The sequence below is a fragment of the Clarias gariepinus genome, chromosome 14 (assembly GCF_024256425.1).
Source record: "Clarias gariepinus isolate MV-2021 ecotype Netherlands chromosome 14, CGAR_prim_01v2, whole genome shotgun sequence".
In the NCBI taxonomy this organism is placed as follows: Eukaryota; Metazoa; Chordata; class Actinopteri; order Siluriformes; family Clariidae; genus Clarias; species Clarias gariepinus.
The window spans coordinates 27,135,477-27,157,030 of NC_071113.1; the positions used below are offsets into that span (position 1 = coordinate 27,135,477).

The window sequence follows — 21,554 nt, forward strand, 5'->3', positions numbered from 1 at the left end:
ATGTTGCAACTGCATGTAAAAGCAGTGGTCAGGAGGCAAGACACAAGGATATTAAAAAAAAAAAAAAACTGTTACCAAAGATTTGCACCAACCAGTTCCTTTATACAAATCACTGCTTGTTGCAAAATGTTCTGAAAGCTATTTTGTACTGGTGAAGTTGTCCCAGAGTCCTAGTCAGCTACTGTAGTATTTTTTTCTCTCTCTCCTTTTCAACGATGTGCTCATTTGGAACCGGTTTTAGCACGTCTAAAACATTGTGCATAGGCTGGTATTGATTAACTTGCATTAAATCCCGACTCCAGACTTAATGCATGCAAAAGCAATTTCTTCAAGCAACCTCCATATTAGGAATATTTTTGTAATATTCTTTTAATTAACCTTTTGGTCTCTTTAATTTTAGTGCAACACAAAGCATAAACACGTAACTGCTCGCTCTTTCTCTATGCATGTGAACCCTTTAAAACCTGACAATCCATCTTGGAAGGAAGTTTCATTTCATTTATGTAACTTCCTACCACTTGCAAAAAAAAAAAAAAAAAAAAAAAAGGCCCCATGTCCGAGCACTACACGTCTCGCACAGAAACCAAACATCGCACATCGCCTCTCGAAGTGAGATTTGAAATTATTTCATGTTGTTGCGCGAAACCAACTGGAGAACACTTTAGCCAAACGTTTAGGGTGAAGAAAACAGGTGCTGGGTTAAATTTAAACAACGTGCATCCGACTTTAGGTCGAAATCGGCTGCGTATAAAGCCGCCGCAAGCGTCACGCCTAATAGTAGTCAACCTGGTTCCAGTTTCTAAATGAAAATCCTGAATTTCCAGGTAAACAGCGCAGTCACTGCATGCAGCCGCTCTTTGCATGATGCCTATTCTGACTAATCACAGACGCTTTCTCCAACCAGGAAATCTTGCTCAAAAGGAACAAGAATCAGAGATTCTCTGTAAAGCCAGGGTTCTGAGAAATGCTTGCAGGATTATCAGGATTTAAAACAACCCTTTACGGATCTAAAAGAAAATGCCGAGAAGATCCAAGTTCATGATTTCAACTTGGGGGGACTCTTAAATTAAGCCATGCAACCTTGAGGTGCACACCTGAGCAATGCAAGTGTAAACTTTAACCATGTTAGCATAAAAAACTTTTATAATTATATTGCACATACACGTTTGATGGAATACTAGCATTTATATTCACCTTTAACAATCTCTGATTCTCACAAATCACTCAACCAGCCGCTTTACAGCTACACACACAACCAAAAAAAAGAAAAAGTGCTTATACAATGATGATGACACAGCAACTGGAAAACAGAAGCTTCTCAGGAACACATGAACGAAGCCCTGCCTTCCCACAATCCATTTCCTGGACACTCCCAAACAGTCCTTTTGCGCAGGTAAAGAGAGCGAGCAAGCGACAAAGAGAGAGAGAGGGAGGAAGGAAGGAACGCACGTTTGCGTCTGCGCACGTAACTCGGGCCACGGCTCAAACCAAATCTTAAAACCATGGAGCCAGGTGTGTCCCGGTTACGCATTAACAAAACCACTCCTCTTCCGACATGGAAAACATCATGGCAGGGCCCCACATTCTTGCACAACGCCTTCTACTATGCGAACATAGACTTCTGCTGTGGGACTGCAAGCAGGATCAGGATCAGACATGAGGCCATGTTTTAGATCTGTGCAAGCTGGGGAAATTAAAACAAGGGGTGGAATAGAGCATGCATTGAGGTGCAAGAGAGCCCCGAGGTCACAATCAAGTTGTAGAAATCTTGCAGCGTTGCATAGCTACATAGCTGCCTTCCTTGGAAGAGGGGTGGGGGGAAGCAAGCTAAACTTTCTTGCATTTTTTGTTTTGCATTTCTTCTTTAATAAAAAGTTCTCAGTAGAAACACTATATTTAGAATTCTTTCCTTTTTTTTTTGTTGTTGCAAGTCTTCCTATGCAACAACAGCCTGCTACTGGGCCAAAGCTCAGAGCTCAGGGCGTCCCAATCATTTTCCATTACGCACAGTCACAACAAAACTGGCAACTCATAAAACCGACTAAACTCCAGCGTCATTTTTCCAACCTCCTGATTATTAAGCCGTGCAACTATTTTACACAGATATTACACTTCATGTCTGTGATCCACCCCCCACCTCCACCCCTCCCCCTACCTTCTCCCTCCCCTCCTCTTGCCTTTCCACCATCTATCTATCTAGCTCTCCCTGTGCGTTGTTTGCAGGAAGAAATGAAAGTTTATGTACGCATTATTTCATGCACTTTGCATGCAATCTTTCAAAACGAATCGCATGCACGCTCTCCTGCAGCCCATGCAGCCATTGCAAAAGCAAAAAAAAAAAAAAAACTCGACCCACAGATAGGAAAATATACAGGAGATAGAGACATATCAGAAGCTTCTAACCACGCGAGGTCGATGCACAATCCGGTCGGTGCGTTGCAAATAATGATGGTGGTAATAATGCTATTAAAAACAATAATAAGCAATGCCTGTCGAAGCGCTTTGCTAAGGTTACTTAACACGAGCAAGCCCAGGAGGAGAGCGTTTGTCTTACCAGGAAACTCTGCAGAAAAAAAGGCAGATCTTAAAACAGGAAACGCAACTGACCCTTTTTTTTTATAAAACAGAAAAACACTTCCAACTTTGAGATGCATTAGTAATAAAAACCGTGCATGGCGCAAAACATGCAAAAGTGCGTGCAATAGCCGTGTTTTTGCGCTTTTTGTTTTTTTTTTTGCACGGTTCGCTTTTAAAGGCACTCACCTCCTCCTTTGGACACGGACATTTCCCCTTTGCTCCGGTGGGGGGGAGGGGAAGCACAAAAGACTTTGCGTTCGTTCTCGCTCCCTCCCTCCATCTCTCGCTCTCTCTCGCTCTCTCTCTCTCTCGCACGCTCGCGCCCTCTCTCTCCCCCCTCGGTCTCTCACGCTCTCGTGCTTCTTCTTCTTCGGCGGTCTGGAGGACTCTTTCTCTCTCTCGCTCTTTCCCCGCTTTTTTTCCTCTTTTGCAAAACAAAAAGGTGCAGAAAATATATCACAACCCCGTGATCCTCATGCACGCGTGCGATTTCCTCCTGAAGTCAGTTCCGTAAGCGCGAGTCTCAGCTCAGTGCACGAGCTAAAAAAGGTGAATTTCTGTAACCGTTCTGCAAAAAAAAAAAAAAAAACACACACACACACACACACAGAAGAAGGGGGGAAATTAGCTCGGCGGCGCTGTGCTACATGATGGGCCTGAAGCTAAGCTAGCTAGCAGCTCCGCTCACAGCTCCTAACTTGGATGTGCCCCCCTCTTGTAAAAGAACGCGTTCTTCCGGTTTTTAAAAAAGCGCAATGCTTTATGGGAGTTGTAGTTTACGCTCTCGTTTGTTCCCGCGATCAAGGCCATAGGACATAGGGCTTTATGGGAAAATGAGTTTTATTCTCTTTTCCGCTAAAATCGCGCAATGTTTCATGGGAGATGTAGTCTCCCTTAAAATGACCGTTGAAAAAGAACCACGCCTTCAACTACTGAGTTGTAAATGTCTGCCCACACACACACAGTCTGCCACAGTCTCTTTGTGTTTCGTTTATTTCTTTTAATTTAAATGACACCTGACCATCACAAACATGTACGGTACGTGGTTCTTCCCCAAAGTTTTTTCACAAATTTGGAAGTACACCCAATCCATCAATCCAGGCATTCACTTATACATCCATCTGTTAATTTCTCAGTCTGGTCCATCCATCCATCCATCCACTTTGTCCATTCTTCCATTCAACATCCGATTTTTATCTATCCATATCAATCAATATTTGATTTACTCATCCAAATATTGATCCATCCTTTCATCAGTAGTTGGATGGGTGAATGAACTCATCTTTCATCCATCCTTTCATTCATCCATGAATCCATCTATACATACATTCATCTATCTTCGCATCCAGCCCTGTGGTGTTTCATCCATCCATATTAATTCATTCATTAGGTCATTTATCCATCCAACTATTGATCCATTCAGCCAGCCAGCCATTTGTCCATCCTTCCATCCAACATCCATTTTTAATCCATCCATATCAACAAAATTTTGTTCATTTACCCATCCAATTACTGATCCATCAATCTTGTCTTTCATCCATCCATCCACCTAACTATGCTTCCATCTATCAGTACATCGATCCTTGCATCTAACCCTGTAGTGTTTTATTCATCCATATTAATCCATTCATTAATTCATCTATCTATCCAACTATTGATCCATCTGTCTATCCATTCATCCACTCACTTTCACAAGAGACCATTACCACAGAGCACAAATTTACATTATATTCTTTCAGGCACTCTGCTGTCAAAACATCAACTGCCAATCATGAACAAACCACCCACCCATCTATTTGTTTAATAATCACACCATTCATCCATCCATCCAACCATCCATCAGACAATAATCTAACCATGCAATTGTTCAGCTATCCTTCTATTTATCTAATCTATGTATCTTTACATTTACATTTAGGCACCTGGCAGACGCTTTTATCCAAAGCGACTTACAAAAGTGCTTTGTAGTTTCCATCATTGGATAGATCCTTACACCAGGTTACTACGTTACTAACTAAGTACTATCAGTCAAACACTGTTGGGGAGGTTTTTATTATTATTGCTGTATCTATCCCAAGTAATACTACAATGTTAATTTCCTTTTAACATTGTTTTCTTTTGTTTTGTCATTTACATCATGATACTCTTACCTGGGATTTCTGCAGTTGTCTAGGAATAAGGAGCAATAAAGTTTTGACTTTTAAGGTTTGAATTGTTTCCAGCAGGGGTCTCTGTTTTCTATCTGGAATGTTAACATTAATTTACACATGACACCTAAAGTAAATTCTGAAACAGAAGTTCAGCTCTTACTGACTTTCTTTTAGGAAGTAACAAAAAAAAAAGTCAAAGATTGATGAAGTTACAGATTTTCAAACAAAAATCATACTGAAATTAATCATTAAGAGTGTTAAACCTGTACATTAGCATATTTGCATGGCATATTACCAGATCTTGTTTCCTTGGGATTTTTCCGTGGTGTAATTTAAAACAAGCACATTTAAACAACATGTGAGATCACTGTTTAAAATCCTCAGATTGTTAAATCTTATTGACACCTGTTTATCTATTTATTCTACTGTTTTCAATTCTTTTTCATTTTATTTGTTTTCCATAATTATTTAAATTATTAATCAACATAATCAATGAATTAATGAATTGACTGATTATTTAATTAATATTTTTGCTATTGCATGACAGTCAATAATGTTTTGCTTTGTTCTTATATACTGTATAAAGTCAAGTTTGTCAAATGAATTTGCTAGCATAAGAAATTCCACGCTTGAGTCCCGCCTTTGTCTGTGTGCCTGGAGTTTGCATGTTTTTGCTACACTTGGTGGGTTTCCTTCGAGTACTCTGGTTTTCTACCATAGTCCAAATACATGCAGATTAGGTTAAATGGCATTCCCAAATTGCCTGTAGTGTGTGCGTGTGTTCTTGCACGCCCTGTGATGGATTTGGCACCCAGTCTAGGGTGTACCCTGCCTCACGCCCCAAGTCGGCTGAAATATTCTCCAGGCTTTCTTTTGATTTTAAACAGGAAAAGTGGTATAGAGAATTAGTGAGTGAGAGAGAGAAATAACGTCCATTTGGTTTTATTTCATAAAACATTTTATTTTCTCAAATTGACAGTGTGATTTTCTCAGGAAAATACTTTTGATTAGACCTTTACAAATATGCTCAGGTATCTCGAAATAAACATCTTTTTTTATTTTTTTACAAGTTCTGATAAATAACTTTGGATCATGGAAAAACTAAAATGAATTAATTATCATAGGAAAATGTAATATATAAGAAATCCTTTAACCTGCATTTATTTTATTTTTGTGGAGATCAGTGTCTGATAGACGGGTTTGATGATAACATGCAGGTGCAGCCAGCTATCCACCAAATACTCAGAAGTCCCCTGGTATAGGTCGCTCTCAATCAGAAAGTCGCTGTTCTCTTCTGTGCTTTGGTGGAAGTTGTACACGCGCCGTACCACCAGCAGGCCCTGCTGCCGCGCGCACACAATTACTGTTTTCTGGAAAACGACACCAGCGAAGTCTGGGCTGGAGGATGCAGGCGTGATTACGATACGTGGATTACCGTCTGAACGTGAGCGTGGTGAGAACACTGCATTCCAGATCACACGTTTGCTGGAGTCGTGGGCACTCGGGCCCAGCTGTGTATGGAAGGTAGCTGTGCGGTCGTCACGCGCTGGGCTGTTAATCAGCCACATGGTGCCCCACGCTGGTGCGAGGTAGTTGCGTGGGATGAACAGGCTGCAGTTCACATCGAAAAACTTGGCAAGATGTGGTGGGGACGCTGAATGGAACTGGTACGCCATGTACAGGAGGTCACGCACCGACTCGTAATAGCGCAAGAGCACCTGTGACTCACGCTGCAAGCGGAACAGCTCACGTGGCGGGATCATCGGGTAACGCACCGCACGCAAAACATTTTCCACTGTGAGCCTGTCTGGCTCGTTGTGCATCAGCCAGGTCTCAAGGGCCTTAAACAGCTCGAGTTCGCTGTGCAGAACCAGGTCTGAACGCTGCAGTAGCGCCATCAGCAGTTCGGAGCTGACCGACAACCACTCCGAGCTCCGCAACACCGATGTCACGTTGCTCAGCAGGAACTGCAGGCAGCTGGCACGAAGGCTGGCGTCACCCTCTGTGTTCGCATACTCGTACCAGCTCACAAGATGACCGCTCAGAGAAGCACTGGCCAGATTCTGGATCATGTACTCAGTCAGGCCATGCTGGAGAAACGAGACACCGTATGTAGTGGCCAGCTCATGCAGAGCAGTGGCTTCATCCAAATGCAAATGCAGTTCACCAGAATACAAATACCTGCAGAGAGACAATACTGTGTTAGAACTCTACAATAGGAATGCACCAATTACACATTTTCAGTTGGTAATACAATACTAATATCAGAGGTCAGAGGAGCTCTGCCAGCTTCTTCTGATATGTTTTGTGAACTACTGAAGGTTTTCTGATCTATGTCAAAACATGTTCAAAAGTTAAACCTTTGATCCTGAATCAGTATACACATTTTTGTCCCAGTGTCTTTGTGGGATTCTTTCGGTTCTTAATTTTGGTAGATGGACTAGCTACTCTGAATTATACATAGGTATAAACAGGTGTGTGCATGGTGCCCTGCTATGGACTGGTGTCCTCAAGGATGTATACTCATCCCACACCTCATGTTGTCAGAATAAGCTCCATCTTCTCCCTGACCAGGATAAAAAGCTCACTGAAGATAAATAAATCTTTGTCTCTTGTTGTATGAGACCACAATTATGTGGCTGACCACTTGCGGTTTTAGTTGTTACTGTAAGGGAATGTTTACATCTGGTAAGTGATTTAACACTCACAAATAATAAAAAGTCCTACATGGGTTTTTTTTGCGGCTTTCAGCGTTCTCATCCTGGACTTTGGTGTTATATGTTTCTTAAAAGGGCAGCTATTATGTAAAATTCACTTTTCATTTGCAGTCATTCAGACATGTCTCTAGTCTGCATTCCCTTTTATACTTTTTGACCAAGCAAATCAGTTTATCCCCCTATTGTGACCTCATATACAAAGAGACCCTCCCCCTTTAATGCTCTGTGTGCCATTTTTAACAGCTACAATAAATAAGCCTAGGCTAACTGGTAGCATCACAATGTATCAACTGCTAGACTGTAAGATTTCTAACCGCTATAACCTACAGTATCATTCCTTAGCTCTTAGTTGTCTCGCTACTGTGGATGTAGTCATGTATTTACAATCTTACATATATTTTTGGAGACCTCTATGTCTTATTCAAACTATAATATGTGACTTTTAAACCACATTACCCAACCAAGGCTACAAATCTATGTAAAGCCCTCCATCTTCAAAGATATACACATTTTTAATCGATGTGAAACAGTAAACATGTTATCTGCCTTCTAAAATTCAGATGGAAATTGTAATTCCCTTCACCTGATAAACTTGTCGAAAACACTGATGCACTCGGGAGTCTCCCTCAGTACCAGAGCGCTCCCGTTCTTCTTCTCAAGCAACTTCTGGAAGGTGAGGCTCTGCAGAGACAGCATGAGAGTGTGGGCTTGGATCACCTTGACTTCATCCCCGTCGGTCGTCTCTACACGCAGAGACACATCGCTGCTGTTCCCGTGCAACAATAAAGCCTCCAGCTGCGCCTTTAAATTGTCAGAGTGACTGATCCTGGATGTGCTCTTGTCCACTTCTTCATCCAAGCTTACCAGACCTGCATTGGATCGGGAAAAAAACATTACTTTATACATATCTTTTTACTCACCCACTCATTTTTTATACTTTATCGCGTGCAGGGGGTGGGGGGGATCCCAGGAGACTTAGGGCACAGGGCAGGGTACACCCTGGACAGAGTGCCAATCCATTGCAGAGCACACACATTTACACACTATGGCCAATTTCGGTAACACCAATTAGCCTAATTGGCATGTCTTTGGACTGTGGAAGGAAACCCATCAATCACAAGGAGAATATGCGAATTCCATGCACACAGACCCCGAGGCGGGAACAGAACCCAGACCCTGGAGGTGCAAGGCCACAGTGCTAACCACTAAGCCACCGGGCTGCCACCTTTTTTTTTATTTAAAAAAATGTATATACAGAATGTATTACTGTAAAGCTGCTTTCTGCCATTATGCCTTATTAAAAGTGTTAAAAAAATTATACAAAACTGAATTGAATTGAATTCACTGACTTGGGCCTATAGTGTCCACAAAAGGCATTTAAAAATTGGGAAAAGTCTGACTGCAAGATTTGATGGAATGGCTTCCATCCAAATGTTATTCTTACTTGCACCCTGACAAATTATATATGTATATATATCTTAGTACTGTACCTGACTATGTACACTAGATAAAATTTGTGATTTTGGGTTTAGTGTTGCACTAATAGTTTCAATACCGATTATGTATTATGTCACAGTAAACATCATATAGTGTACAGTACATGGTGTAAAGAAATATCGTGTATGTGTACGTGCAATTAAGAAAAACACATCCCCTTTCTGTTGGCACGGTGGCTTAGTGGTTACTCCTGTCAGCCTGCACCTCCAGGGTCCCGGTTTGATTTCCACCTTAGGATCTATGTGCATGAAGTTTGCATGTTCTCCCTGTGCATGGTGGAGCAAGTTCTCCCGGTGCCTGCATTGCATGCTGAAGCAGGTTTGTAACTGTTATTCTGCAATGATTTTCTCCTCAGTTTGAACCTGCTCAACGTTTTAAACAGGACAGATATGGAGCTACATCTCTGCTCTCCACTTCTTAAGTGCTAAAGATGGCTAGGTTAATGGAATATTGATCATTTTATTTTCTCCTTATATAATGTCCTTTTTTGTTAACCAGCCATTTCTGGTGTCTGCATTCTGGCTAGGGGAAAAACAAGAGTGTAATATGTGAACTTTAAATTTAAATTGTCAGCATAACCTTATGCATTATTTTAATGTAATGAAAAATAAACCTTTAACATTACACAAAATAGTCTAAAAACGTAACATCATAATTAAAACACTCACAACAAAACAGTTAAACTCTTTAAGACATTCAGGACTATAAATGTATTCGGCATGCCACATGCACAAAGTTTTCGGTGCACACATGCAAATGTGGTTTGAAGCACGAATCCTTCCTGCCCTTGCTGATTTTCATTGTTAAATTTCCCCCTCTTAAGTACAACTTGTCCTCGCACTTCCATATCTGATTAAAACCAAAACAAGCTTGACTGAACACCCTTCAGGCTGACTAGATTGATTTCTCTGTACTGTGCATGAAGTTTCAAAGTTGTGCACTGGGGTGTGTTAATAGGAACTGGGTCTGTCCATGGTGCATTTGCGTGTGTGTATGTGTATGTGTGTGTGTGTGTGTGCTACCACACCCACGTGAGCAAACTGTGCTTGTGTCCTAGTTACCATTTGCCTGTTATAAATAACCACACGATTGTCAAATAACCGCATGATCATGTCCTATAAAACGAATCATAAACTAATGATCGGGAGCAGCAGAAGGCAAACAGGATTAAATTAATGTCTATATATGTCACAGTTTATTTCAACAAGTCAAAGACATTTTTTTTAGAACTTTCTAAATTCCTATAAAAATTTAAAGGGTTATATTTTTGCTTTAGCGTGCGATGGATTGGCACCCTGTACACCGCCTTGTGCCTGTAGTCTCCTGCAATAGGTTCCAGGATCTCTGAATGGATAAATGAATGAATAAATGAATATTTTACTGTAGTATCTTCACACACACATTCACAGTACACATTACACACGTGTGCTTAAAGGAAAAATCTGCCTGAAACAAAAGTTTCCTACATTACCTACAAAGACTTGCTGATGGCAGTGATGCAAAGACACTTGACCCTTGCCATTCCCAGGCCAAAGAGTGTAACGCAGCAGTGCTTTAATCTTTTACTCTATCCACCTTCCTGGTCTGTTCGTCTTTACATTTACAAAAATTCATTTTTTATGCTTTGAAACAAATAACGATTTACCAATTTGCATCAGGCTCCAGCTTTGATGCACTTTTGCGGATGATGCACTGGCAGATTTACAATTTGGCTCTCATCACAAACTCTCCCATCAGATAAGATGTTAAATCATTAGTTGATAAAATATATTTTTTTAATTAAAATCAAAACATGTTTAATCAGATAATTTACATTCTGATTTTAAACATGTCAATTTCTGACCTTTTTTCCCCATATGTTGCTATTCACCTGTCATTCTGCTGCTACCTGTGCTGTTTGACGAGGAACTGAGCTTGCTGTATGTGTGTGTGTGTGTTTATGCTCACACCAGTGCGTTTCGCTGTTTAGCACATATAATAAAATCTGTGCAGATAAAAAATAAATAAATAAATAAAGGAATAAAAAAATTAAAATAAAAGACAGGAGTTCTCTTATGATGAAGGAAGGAGACAGGTGGTATATGTGAGTTAACGTTTATTTAAACACTCGTTGTGACTTCAACAGTTGCTTTTTAGCTACAGTCATTTATCACACACAACTGGGGTGCTGTGAATGAACTCCCTTTGGCGAACTCTGACATTGCATTACGTCTCATCTTGACCACATCCCTGCTGCTACAGTTAGATTTAATGTCAACTATAATAAACATAATATATTTACATCATGTACAGTATGGTGGCAGTCCAGGTCCGGGGATCGATTTCATTTCCGCTCATGTTCTGTGTGCACGGAGTTTGCATGTTATCTGTTTGTTTGGTTCTCCCCATGCTTGGTTGGTTTTTCTCCGGGTTCTCCGGTCTACAGTCCAGAGACGTGCAGCTGAGGCTAATTGGTGTTTACAAAATTGCCTGTAATGTGTAAATGTGCATGCGCATGTTAACCAGAGGTCCTACAATACAAATGTAAATACCATTGGCCTCCATGGTCCCTAGTTGGACAACAGAGGTTCCTGGCTAGATGGATGGATGGACATACAGTATAATGAATATTTATTGTGTTGATTTTACTGAACATGTATTTCATGTAGATGCTGCCTGAGATTAAATGTTCACTACACAAGCACTAGCATGGGCTCATATTTGACCAGGATTAACCCTGTATACCCACTGGAGGGCTGATAACCACAAATGTCTATTATTTTTGTCTGTGGGAAACTGTCTCCAGTGTTTTTAATGTTGTTGTTTGTGGCATCTCCATGACATGTGGCATTGTTAAATTAAAGACAGATTACTGGAAAAAATGACGGCTGACTTAACTTTACATCAGGTCTGACATCACCAGCAATGAAACATTGGTCATGCTAGCCAGTTGCATGGCATTCTGGGAGATTAGGGCCAACATTTGCACTAACATGTAGTCTAATTCTACATTGGGTTTTTCATTAATATGCTGTTGAACAAATTTTTAATTATTAGCTTGTTTGAATTGTCACTTTTTTTTTACACAAATTTTATACCTCAAAACAAGCAAGTCTATATTATAAAAATGGACTTTACAAATCAGAACTTTTGATTGTGCAGAATTATGTAAAACAACACAGTTATGAGATTAAAAACCCCCTTCTTTTCTTTATTTAATCCCCAGCAACACTAATGCACTTACCCCAGCGTTTTACTAATGCTTAGATACTATCAAGGGAAAAAGTTTTCTCGGTACACGTGATCCGTGATCTGAAATGCACGTCTGAAACGCTGCCCTTCCAAGAACATATTTAATAGACCAAACATGTAGAAATGGCTTGGATCGAGGTCACGACTGTACAGGGGTGGTGGTGTTTTTTAAGGAGCGGTCATTCCACTCGCTAAATGTTCAAGGGAACGACTGTGAGCTCTGTGCCACCTCGTCCGGGATCGCCATTTATGGACGTACGGCCTTCATTAAAATGTTTGCAACGTTCACATGTTTTACTGCGGATAAGAGTCTCATCACTGTACTGTGCGTGATGTCTTCTGTAAACGACAATAGTTTTTTACACCTTCATTCACGAGAAATCCTGTTTTTGACTTGAACGCCCATTGTAATTACCATTTTAATAAATGAGATGTTCAACTGGTAGAAAGTTTATTAAATAGTTAAATATTATCCAAATTTTTATGAATTATCTGTTCAACAGTTATATAGTTTATTAAAAGAGAACATAGGCAAAAACTTTCAAAAGGATGGAAATATAGTTGTTGAAAGAATAAATACATATTGGTGCTCTGAGCTCCTTTCTGGAGTAAGCTCTGATTCTTTCTGCATCTCAGTCATGTCTAGCGAATCCATCTGCGTTTGTTTTATTGAGAAAGTAACTAATATGATTCTCTTACCTCCAGAGAGTGTAGTGATGTAGTGCCACATGGCCATCAGCAGAAACAGCAGGTAGACATGTGAACAGATTCGAGGTCCAAACATACACATTATTCCTCTGTTTCGGTGTAAATTTTCTCTTCTTTCACACAAACTCTTGTTGGTGTTACCCTGGCCAGAATACCAAACAGCGCTCTTACTACTGGATGCTCTGGATTAATTGGGTCAGCTGTTCCCCTGCAACAGTCTAGTGTTTGAGCCTCCACTGAACAAGCAGAACTGAAATTTACTGACAGTTACCATAGTGACAGCTCTGATGAAGATTTTCCTGCCTGTAGGCATTGTACAATATTGATCAGTTAAGGCATCAGCTGTGGAGAGGAAATAGTATTAGAGGATTTTACCATATTATAGTGTATTAGAAGAAGTTGTTCCTTTATCTTCTAAAGCCGCATTAACATGTTTTTGGCCTAGAAGTCTAATTTCCCCTCGGACACTGACACAAATACAAAAACAGCTCAAGTTACCAGTTCGATTATGTTCAAATCCTTTCAATTGTATTGAAGTTTATTTGATTTGGAAGACATTTGGGTTTGAAATCAAAAGATCAGAATTTCATCTTTCAAATGTCCTAATATTTAAATCGAGGCTTGTTGAACAAATTTGAACAAGGACCCTTTGTTTGAAACCCAGCCATGATCTTAAGTGATCAAAAATATTGGAACACACGACTGACTAGTCCCAGGATTGTTTTAAACAATTAATACCACTCAGTGTGTGTTTTTTTGTTGTGAGCTTTTCATTGTAGTGCACATAAAATTGTTGATTATTTTTCTCCAACTGCACATTGCACCACGGTTTATTTTTCCGTTATGGTAAATTGGGAAAGTTTTTTTTTTTTTTTTTTTTAACCTTTTCTAATTATACAAATGCACAAGTATGGAAAACATAGGCTTAACTTTTTAAAACTTTTATTTTCTGCCTTCTGTTTCAGCATTTATTAAAAAAAAAATGAATTCATATATCACGTTCCATTGTATGCAGTTTTATAAGCAGTTATAGCAGACTGTGCTCTTCTTTCTTTTTTTTTTTGCATGTCTGTTACTGTGCTATTTTAAGCCTTACGCTTAAGTGGGCAGGTGGGAAGTCAGAGCTGAGTCAGTGTAATATCGATTTCCTGAGTCTAGTGTGTGTAAGGGTAGCTCCTTTTCTTCTAGTCAAGCTGAAAGAGCAGCAGCTGGAGGAAGCCTCTCTTTACACATAGAGCTTATGTTACTTGGTTACTGCCAGCTAGAGGATCAGAGATGTGCGCTGAGTAGAAAGCAGATATGACACCCAGTGGAAAGAGAGTCTTCAATAAGGAATGAATTGCTATAAGGAAACATAAATGGGACAGGTCTTCTCTTTAAGTTGGAGTCTGATCCAAATCCAAACAGATTTAGTTCTGTAGTTTCACTAAGTAGTTATGTGACTATCTGAGCATTGATTTGATTGAAATTTACTGACACAACTTTTAAGCTCACATTTATGCGTGTGTGCATGTGTGTGATTACATATATATGTTACATACATAAAATGCTAAACTCGATTCTAACGGCACAGACTAACATATTTTTTCATTATTTGTCAATAGCATAGCAGTGTGTCAATGTTCTGAATAATCTCCGTTAAATTCAGTGTAAACACTTAACAAATTAGCCTAGATTTTTAAAAATTATTATTCATAATAACACTTCCCTGGTTATGTTCTTTCACTTGCCATTGCTAAACGTGTTGTCATAAAAATTAAAGCAATTTTTATTAATGATACACAATATACTGTATATATATATATATATATATATATATATATATATATATATATATATATATATACAGTATATTGTGTTAAAGTTTTAAAAAGCGAAAAGAGTGAATTATTTTTAAAAAGTTTATATATATATATATATATATATATATATATAGCTGCACTGCCTATATAGTTTTGAATTGATGGGTCGCGATTTCCTGAAATAATGCAATATTTCACAAGAGGGCAGTGTTCTTTCAAGTAGGATTGGGAACCTTAAATATGCACATACTGTATAATAATATATCATAATAATATATAAGGAGAAGAAGAAACAAAAACGAAGAGGAACAAGAAACTTTTATTTTGTGTTAGTTGTTAATTTTTGTTCATTGTTGTTCGTTGTTCAGCAAGTAATGGTTTTAAATCCACTTCCACAATCCATAAGCACAGTATCCTCAAAGTCAGGCAGATGTGTGAGCACGGCACCCTTGATGCCAGACAGTGGCAAAAGCGGATTTCTTTTAAAGCCACGTGTCAGGGCAAATGCAACCTTCTGAAGCCAGGAGGTACTGACTGAGCAATCTGATTGAACGAGAGGCATTACACGAGAGGCGAAAATGGAACATAACACAACTTGGACGATTAACTATATCACTCCACACATTTAATAATAGTGTCTTCTTAAAAAACACATTGATTCATTAATAGTTGCTTCCAAGTTGTTCTGAATTTCACTGGAACCTGTCACTGTTCTTTTATTTCCAACTACAAAGCTATCTAGCTCCTAACACAAGGCTGAACCTCAGCAAACAAATTTAATTCGTTGCAGAGGCGAATTCTTAAGGAGAAAATTTGTAATGCGAAACGCAATTTTCCATAGGAAATAATGTAAATGCAGATAATCAACCAATATAAAAATATCACCAATATAATTTCTAACACTATAATCATATTTTTGCACATAAAAACAATCAAAACATTTAGAAAGGACATGTAAGTAAAAGATGAAATAAAGTCGTTAAACCTCATATAACGTCTTTATAACCTTAATTTATAATTGCTCATGGCACCAGCTGCATTTTTATTGAAGTTTTTTTCTTATTTTGCCCTGAAAGTGGTTCTCTTTTCTTCTTGCTACCATAACTGCTAACTTTCTTGGGACCCATGGTGCTATGGGTTTACAAAACCGTGGCCGAAATACAAAAATCCCACAAATAAAATTTTGTTTATATGACTAAAATGCAAAAAAAAAAAAAAATGCATGTCCAATCTTAGGGTAAAAATTTGTGAGGCGAGGCATTTGTATGCTGATGTTCCACTGTATTTAGGATTCAACCCTGAAACACAGAAGTTAATGGATCTGATATTCTGAAGAGAAACGGGCAGTTATAAAGACAACCTTATGAAATTTACAGGACTGTTCACCACCTCCATGGTTTATTCTTCTTTTGTCTACATAGTACCGGTAAGAATGTAAAACTACTCTCATACCTGTTAATGATACAAACTGTTGCCAGCTCCACCAGCCGCGGTTAATCAGTTCCTCCAGTTGTGGAAGGATATGTGTTGGCGGAGCAAAATAACTGGTTAACCCTTAAAAATCAGGCACCACAGATATATGCTGGCAACACAGCGTAGGTCAATGATGATTAGAAAACAAAAAGTGTTTATATGGAAGCTTTGCCTGTGTGTAACGGGGAGGCTTTAGACTTTATACTGTGTATTTGCGTTTTTTGGATGTCAGGTAAAACAAAAGTCAGCATTCCTTTTATAAAGGGTCAGTTTTACCACTGCCAGAATAAGAGGAGAGACATCACAAAAAATAACTCCCATATTCTTATTCTTTTTTTGGTCATAGTAAACATCTGAAAACAACCATAAAAACGTCATTTTTGGGTCCTTTGGAGACTGATAAAATTCAGTTTATCATTTTGCCTAGGTTGTGCTGAAAAAAAAGGATACATCACTATATACTGTACAATCCTGAACGATATATGTTTATTAAAAACAAAAAAAGCAAAACAAATGATTGCTAAAATAATCTAGGTTTTAAGGGCTAAATAAACAAATATATCATATGTTGATAATAATTGGTGTGTGCTGAACTGTTGTATAAAAGCAATATCTCACTGAAGAACGTGCTATAGTGGCCTATGATGCACTGGTACAGTACACGCCAGTGAGGATCTGTCTTTAATCTTATTAATTAGGAATCAAATTAGTGGTGGTTCGTTATGGAGAACTTTACTGAAACGCACCTTTGTTCTGCCCAGGAGGACCTTAGTGCATGAGATGGGTTTGGCATCGTCTATGAATAAGGGTAAAACTGAAGAAATGACAAACAGCAGGAAGAGCAGTGTGAAGAAGAAGCTGCACAATGTCACCAGCATGTCCTTCAGCCAGGAGTGTCTGGCTTTACTGTAAACTGTGGGCACTAAAGGAGATGGAGATGGAGGAGGAGGAAAAAGTGGAGAAGGTGAAGGAGGAAGAGGAGGAGGAAGATCCTCCTGGAAAGCCTCTCTCTGAAGACGCCCCACACGTTCCCATTGTCGCAGTGATTTCTCGGCTTCCTCGATGCGCGCTGCGTTCTCCTGCATATGCGCCGCACAGTTCTCAATCAGCTCTACCAACTCCCCGATCTCTGCATGTCTCCTCCTAATGATCTCCGACTTCTCCGTGAGACTCTGTTCCGTCTCGTGCGCGCCGCGATGCGCTCTGAGCAACTCCCGCTTGAGGGTTTCAACTCGTAGCCGCCGGTGATTTTTGGTCTGGATGAGGAAATCCAGATCGGCGAGGGCGTCCAGGAGACACGCGTTCTCGACCCACTCCTCCTTCAGGCGCTCCTTCAGGTCCCGCTCCCTACAGCTCGACTGACGGAGAGCCTCCAGCGTTCTGCGTTTCTCCTCCTCGAACTCCGGCAGGTCGCTCAGTAACACGCGCAGTCGCTCCACGCGCGCCTTCAGCTCCTTGTTCTCCCGCCGGAGCTGCGTGTTCAGGGAGCGAGCGCGGTGTGCGGGGCAGATGTCCGACGCGGTGTGCGGGTGGTCCATCGTCTTGATGATCGGCTGATCCGACAACAAACACAACAACAACATCTATACATATTCCTCACAGTAATCCCGCTTTAATCAAATAAAGCTCGTGTTAATTAATGTCAGTAGGGTTTGCGCACTTGACCGGGACCTTTAATCCACCGTCTGTGATGTAACAATGTGCGAAAAGGTGACATCATCAAGAGCTTTTTTTTTTATAGGTCACACAGGATGATAAATATTCATCTAAATCTGCTACAGGTGGGTAGCTTTTTATAAAGAGTTCTCGCTATAAACTTTATTTAACTTTATAAGTTTATCGAGTGTTAACTTTTATCATTTACTGACTGTGTGCTTGTGTTCATGTTTGAACTTACTATACATATAATTTGTTCTTTTTTATGAATTTGCTATGTCATATATGAACAAAACGCTAAATTTCATTCTGTTACATTTAACTCTACCCTGTTTATCAGTAATTGCATTATTGCTAACTAAGGTATATTTATCCACTTTGGTAAATTCCATGGTAGATAACCAAAGATCAGCTGGTATCTGATATAGTATTATTGTCCATACTCTACTGGTATGGTAAATCACAGCCAGTACTATATTAAATACTCACTGAACTTTAGTAGTACCATGGCATTCACTTATTCAATTATTGGATATAACCTTTTTAGAGGGAACTATAAAAGATAAAATGGCACTGCAGTAGTTATTGTATAAATATTACTATTACGGTACAGAAACATGCATCATATTTTGATGGTATCTTCAACTATGTTTCATAGAAGGGTATGTACTAAAATATGTGACATGGTAAAACCATGTACCATAGTGTGGTACATGTTCTATATCAGCAAATAAATACCAGGGTGCTGTCAAACATATTATATGCTATATACTATGGTAAATTTTCAAATTTTCTAATTGTCAAAATAAAGGTTTTGCATATTAAGTTTGTGTAAAAAGTATAGTTTTTGTGATAGCTCCCATGTATTTAAGGGATTTTAATGCCAATGTCAGGCCTTGGCCAGTATTATGTATTATGGGTTTTTTTTTTTATTACTGTGAAAGGAAACCTAGACAGATAGAATTAGATAGTGCAGACAGTAAAAGTACCAGTGCTGATATTTAATCTTCATAATCCTTGTTGTCCACTGAGCATTTATCAGCATGTTTTATAAAAACTATGTCTGTGATGCTTAATTGAACTAAATGCAAAATAAAAGGGGAAATGCACAAACAAGTTTGAGTCAGCATGGTGTTTTCAAAAAAGGGACCACTTGGATAGATCCGTCATGATCTGACCTATGCATCCCGGCTAATAAAAGATAACCCATCTATACAGGACAGGTCTGCACCCATGAAGAAGGAGAGCATCCTCGCTTCCCCTTGCCGTGGTCAGTCAGAGAGGAGGGGATGTTTTAGATACGACAGAGGTGCTTGGAGAATACATCCTGCAATTAAATAAAAGGGAAAGCCCTTCCGCTGGCTCTTTGAGAACGACATGGGGTATACCATATACACCATAAAGAATCGTCAAAAAGAAGAGGCTGTCGGAGTCTTTATGGCAGAAGGGCATAGCAAAGACAGCTTAGTGTTATTTTTGAGTTATGCTTATACGTTTTAAAGAAATCCAGTCTCTTCTTAACCATGTGTAAAAAAAAACAAGTTGCAAAAACAGCAGCAGCATCAGTGGAAGACAAGCGGACCTCTCTGATTCCACTGAAGTTATGGGTGGGTCTCAGTTGTCTTTTATTTTTCCAAAAGATGTACAAGATAAAATAAAAATATTTTGATACATCAAATAGGATTAAACTAGATAATTTTAATAGTCTGCAGCTTCTTCAGTCTGCACCACAGCGATGGAAGAGGATGAAAAGCTGGAGAAAGCGATGCTGAGCATCTCTCCTTCCAAACTGACTTTGTAGAACTGTAAATAAAAATGCAATTCAAATGAAAAACAGTTACAGATCATTTTGCCTATTATAAAATGTGCATGCTATGAAGTCTTTATTTTATTTTTATTTTTCCATGTTTCTTTCAGCTCCTGCGCTAGGACCAGGAAATTTTTTCCCAAACTGAATCTTCACTTAAATCTTTCCTTCTCATCCCAAATAGCCCACACATTCACACGAGTTTCCCTGGAATCCCATGGAAGTACATTATTGTCCTGTAAAAGCATTATCTTTGTACTATACAAGGATCTTGGCATGGATAAGGAGATGACCTGGAGAAAGTTTCAGGATTCTACAGTTTATAAGATGGAAAGACAAAGATGGGAAATGGATAAGAGAAAGTAAGAAAGGGGGAGACTGACAGTGGTTTCTCAAGTGTGTTTTTGTTCTTTTTGTTCTTTATAGTATTTTATATATTTTTTCACTAACGCTGCCCAAAAAGAAAAAGTGTCTGCTCATCTGATATTTATTTGTTTAATGTATCCATATGTTTATTTATCTGTTTTATCTTTCTGTTAAATCTGTAAGACACTCTGGTGGCCCCATTCATTTTAAACATTCATTCTTCCAAAAAAGGCAAAAGGCAAAACTTTTAAATATCATGTTTTGTAAATTGTATATATGATTAGAATTCAGTTTTATTGGAGTTGCTGTGTTATTGTTGCCAAAAGTATTCAACATTTGTTAAAAATTTTATAATTTCTGCATGCCTTATTAAGAAAAGTTAATAATGTATAGTGAGAAGTAAAACACAAATAAACGAGTGTGGAGTGTGGAGCTATTTCAATCAAAAGTGTTTCAGCTGAATAATCGTCAATGGCATTATTTAATAGCCTCAAGCCAAGTTTTGGATATAACCATGCCATTAAAATATCAAGTTATGCTTCACTACTAAATGCATGTTTGCAACTGAGAAATATTTTTTTCCTATGGTATCAAACACATTAGCACTCACTGTACAGTTGCTATAATTTAATGATAATCATAAGCAAAAAGTGTAAAACAACAGAATTTATTTAATTTTCACCCAGAGCAGGATTCAAACCCTGGTTAAAAGCCAGCCAGTTTCATTGGCTGTCACTGTGTTCCACCTGTACACAACTGGCCTTTGCATGTGAGGCAACAGTGCTTACCACTGAGCCACTGTGCCACCTATGCACACACACACACACACGCACACACACACACGTGTTCATTTTTGGTCTTTGGCATTTTAGTTTTAAGTATCATAACATCATCATAAAAAGTTATAGAGATTCTAGAATGTTTGGTTGTCATGGTGACGTTTATTTATACAAATTCACATTTCATACAAACTTAAATAATTCTTTTGACTGTGTAAAGCTGCTTTGCGGCAATGAAAATTGCTAAAAGCGCTATACAAATAAAATTGAATTGAATTGAATTGAAGTTTACTGTTTAGACAGAAGGCAGAACGGTGGTATAATAAAATAATAATTATTATAATTTTTTGTACTTTTTGTAATTATTATTTTAGCCTGCATTTTGAGGTCCTGTTTTCTGCGCTCTTGTGGAATGTAGCATTAATTTAGGAAAATTGTGAACAAACATGCACAGTAAATTCTCACTCTCAATCATCGCCTATACCACTTTATCCTGTACACTCCCTCGCACACTCATTCACACACTACGGGCAATTTGGGAAAACCAATAAGCCTAATCTGCATGTCTTTGGACTGTGGGAGGAAACCGAAGTACCCAGGGGAAACCCACCAAGCACGGGGAGAACATGCAAACTCCATGCACACAGAGCTGGAATCGATCCTGGCCAGGAATCAAACCCGGACCCTGGAGGTGCAAGGTGACAGTGCTAACAGACAATAAATTATTACATTATAATACTGTATATCCTTATTGTATAGTATTTTGTATATCCTTTCAGATTGTATAAAAT

At 39.0% G+C, this 21,554-nt stretch overlaps 2 protein-coding genes across 3 annotated transcripts in view; both read right to left on the reverse strand.

The window, feature by feature from the left end:
- map2k6 (mitogen-activated protein kinase kinase 6) overlaps window positions 1–3,291 on the reverse strand; it is a 42,333-nt gene extending 39,042 nt beyond the window's left edge. The window contains exon 1 of one of the 2 annotated variants that reach the window (XM_053511004.1): window positions 2,764–3,291. In XM_053511004.1, the coding sequence (XP_053366979.1) occupies window positions 2,764–2,857 (94 nt within the window). In that variant the 5' untranslated portion in view covers window positions 2,858–3,291. Of the gene's footprint in view, window positions 1–2,554; window positions 2,670–2,763 lie in introns of those variants that run through there. The other variant, XM_053511003.1, reaches the window with a different exon arrangement.
- A 2,596-nt stretch (window positions 3,292–5,887) lies between these two features.
- Window positions 5,888–17,693, reverse strand: btbd17a (BTB (POZ) domain containing 17a). The gene is made up of 4 exons (XM_053510841.1): window positions 16,902–17,693; window positions 12,872–13,022; window positions 8,028–8,313; window positions 5,888–6,908 (listed from the first exon to the last, which is right to left on the reverse strand). The coding sequence occupies exons 1-4, from the start codon at window positions 17,691–17,693 to the stop codon at window positions 5,888–5,890; spliced, it is 2,250 nt and encodes a 749-aa protein (XP_053366816.1).
- Window positions 17,694–21,554: the final 3,861 nt, after the last annotated feature.

Bases quoted from the DNA above. Each gene is read 5' to 3' on its own strand.
- btbd17a (XM_053510841.1), bottom strand. From the start codon at position 17,693: ATGGACCACCCGCACACCGCGTCGGACATCTGCCCCGCACACCGCGCT. The intron at 13,023-16,901 runs GTGCGTTTCAGT...TATTCTGGCCAG, and splicing joins TCCTCCTGGGCAGAACAAAG to GGTAACACCAACAAGAGTTT. The intron at 6,909-8,027 runs GTGAAGGGAATT...GTCTCTCTGCAG, and splicing joins GTTTTCGACAAGTTTATCAG to GTATTTGTATTCTGGTGAAC.